Source organism: Gossypium hirsutum, chromosome D11 (assembly GCF_007990345.1).
Source record: "Gossypium hirsutum isolate 1008001.06 chromosome D11, Gossypium_hirsutum_v2.1, whole genome shotgun sequence".
NCBI classification, from domain to species: Eukaryota; Viridiplantae; Streptophyta; class Magnoliopsida; order Malvales; family Malvaceae; genus Gossypium; species Gossypium hirsutum.
Window position 1 is genome coordinate 16,210,508 of NC_053447.1, and position 2,244 is coordinate 16,212,751.

At 34.6% G+C, this 2,244-nt stretch overlaps 1 protein-coding gene across 1 annotated transcript; it reads right to left on the reverse strand.

The window, feature by feature from the left end:
* Window positions 1–229: 229 nt before the first annotated feature.
* Window positions 230–1,586, reverse strand: LOC107912609 (thymidine kinase a). Its single transcript, XM_016840871.2, has 4 exons — window positions 1,310–1,586; window positions 1,081–1,225; window positions 819–940; window positions 230–738 (listed from the first exon to the last, which is right to left on the reverse strand). The coding sequence occupies exons 1-4, from the start codon at window positions 1,471–1,473 to the stop codon at window positions 429–431; spliced, it is 741 nt and encodes a 246-aa protein (XP_016696360.1). The 5' UTR covers window positions 1,474–1,586; the 3' UTR covers window positions 230–428.
* Between the last annotated feature and the right edge of the window lie 658 nt (window positions 1,587–2,244).

Here is a 2,244-nt window from a genome sequence, read left to right on the forward strand (position 1 = left end):
AAAGCCCTATTGAAATGAATCTTCCTTTGAAATGCCTCATTCAAACAAGGGAAAAGTTTTTAACTTTTTTCTTTATTTTAAAATACCTACAATCCTATTGCCATGTTATAAGACTTTCTACTGTATTGTCGATTCTTTCAATTCACTTGAAAATGACCGTCTTCTTTTTGAAAAGTTTGTTTTTACTATCAAAAGATTCAAGAACACAACAAAATCAACAAAACCAAAGTACTTTAGAAACTGTCCTTGTAAAATCATTATCTATACTATACATAATAAGAAGTGAAATCCAGATAACTTAGGTAACTCAATAGTACAAGCACGACAGCTATGACGAATTATGAAAGATGCTAAAAATACACTAGGCCGACCAATGACCCCATTCCGCACATTTCTATTTATGATGTTTAAAAGCAATAACTTATCCATTACTGAGATTGAAGTACTGCTGCTGCTGCTGCAGTTGCTGCTTCAAGGCAAGATAATTGAGTTGTTTGATGATGAACACTTGTTGATTCAAGAACAATCCTCGAAGTTTCAACAACCGTTTGTCCTTTGACATAATGCTGTCGACAAACAGGCATGTATAAATCTGCCCCTCCGATCAGTTCCGTTTGGGTCGCTGCTGTTTTCCTGAATGTGAAAAATGCCTTTTTCCCACACACTTCGCATCTTGCGGTTAACTTTGTTACTGTATCAGCTAGCGGAATTATGTCCAGAACTGACCCAAAGCTCCTTCTGAATATCATTTCTAAATTAGAACCTTTTTTATATACATAAAATGAATTTGCCAAAGGAATATTGTGAATGATCATCACCTCAAATAATCCCCGTCTAAGCCAGATAAAATTACTGTTTTGCCATCATTGTCGGCAGCTTTGCAGCAGAAATCGTACAAATCTTCGAAAAATTGTGCTTCGTCTATGCCAATCACATCCAGCTGCCGCAACGCCCCCCCCCCATCCAAAAAAAATATATATGTATAAATTTTCAAAAAAGAAAAAAAAATAAAATGTGCATTTTGATGGGGGAAAGAAAAAAAGAAGGATTTGTTGATAGAGTTAAAGTGCGGGTATTTACCTTTTCATAAGCATCTTCTCCGACATTGTGTCGAAAAGAAGTGAGATCCGGCAATGCCCAACATGGGAATTTCACTCCGTCGTGAGTTACCACTGAGTCAATGGCGTACCTTGTATCCTTGCTCGATTTTATCATTGCGACGTTTCTACAAAATTGCCCAAAATAAAATTTACCAATAAACTAAAAAGGATGAGATGTAAAGAATATTAAAAAAGAGAAGAGAAAGTACCGGCCATTGTTGCGTTCATATCTGATCCGACGGAGGAGAGAAGTAGTCTTGCCGGCAAACATGGGGCCGATGATGACGTGGATCTCGCCGGAAACACGTGGAGGATAGGAAGATCCGACGCGATCTGTTAAGTTTAGTGCAATAGAAGACTTACAAGAGGCCATCGAAATGGATGAAGTTAGAGAAAGAAAAACACAGAGAGATCAGAGAAGTGGTAGTTGAGAAATAATGGCTTTGACTTGGAAATATAAAGGAAAGAAAAATGGCTCGAAATTTTAAATTGAAAGAATTTTTGGAGGGTAAAATTGGGTCATTTTTGGAGGGAATGAGAAGTGCTTGAGAGGGTTATTTTATTTTCTTTTTGCACGTGGACCCAATTTGAATATTACTCCCTCCTTTTGTTCTTGTGATGTAACCCCAATAAAACACACCCATCACCACTTCGAATATTTTGTTCCTTTAACCTCAAAAACTATAAAATATTATTAAATTATTTAAAACTTTCTATTTAAATCACTAACTTGTTAAAATTACTGTTATAAGCCTTCTCCATTCGCATCACCTGCTGCTCTCCCTTCCTTTATCTTCTATAGTTTAATTTTATTTTCATGAAATAACTTTAAATGTCATAAATCTATAAACCAAAATCAAAATAAGTTTCTTTTCTGAACTTCGGCACTAACTATCAAATTGACCTAGATCTAAGATATGTTCTTTTACTTGTTGATAAGTATTAATCCATCGTACTGATCATTAAATTGTCATTCAAAGCTCACTAGTTAAACTTTTAAAAAGCAGACTTAACAACCTAGTGACTTAAATAAAATATTATGAATAGTTTAGTGACTTAAAAGAAAACTTTTAAATAGTTTAATAACCGTTCTGTAACTTTTAAAGTTGAGTAATCAAAAGTTAAACTCACTAATAATTTAGTG

Coding starts and splice junctions, on each gene's coding strand:
- LOC107912609 (XM_016840871.2), bottom strand. CDS start 1,473: ATGGCCTCTTGTAAGTCTTCTATTGCACTAAACTTAACAGATCGCGTC. Junction 941..1,080: donor GAGAAGATGCTTATGAAAAG/GTAAATACCCGC, acceptor GCGTTGCGGCAG/CTGGATGTGATTGGCATAGA. Junction 739..818: donor TTAGACGGGGATTATTTGAG/GTGATGATCATT, acceptor AATGATATTCAG/AAGGAGCTTTGGGTCAGTTC.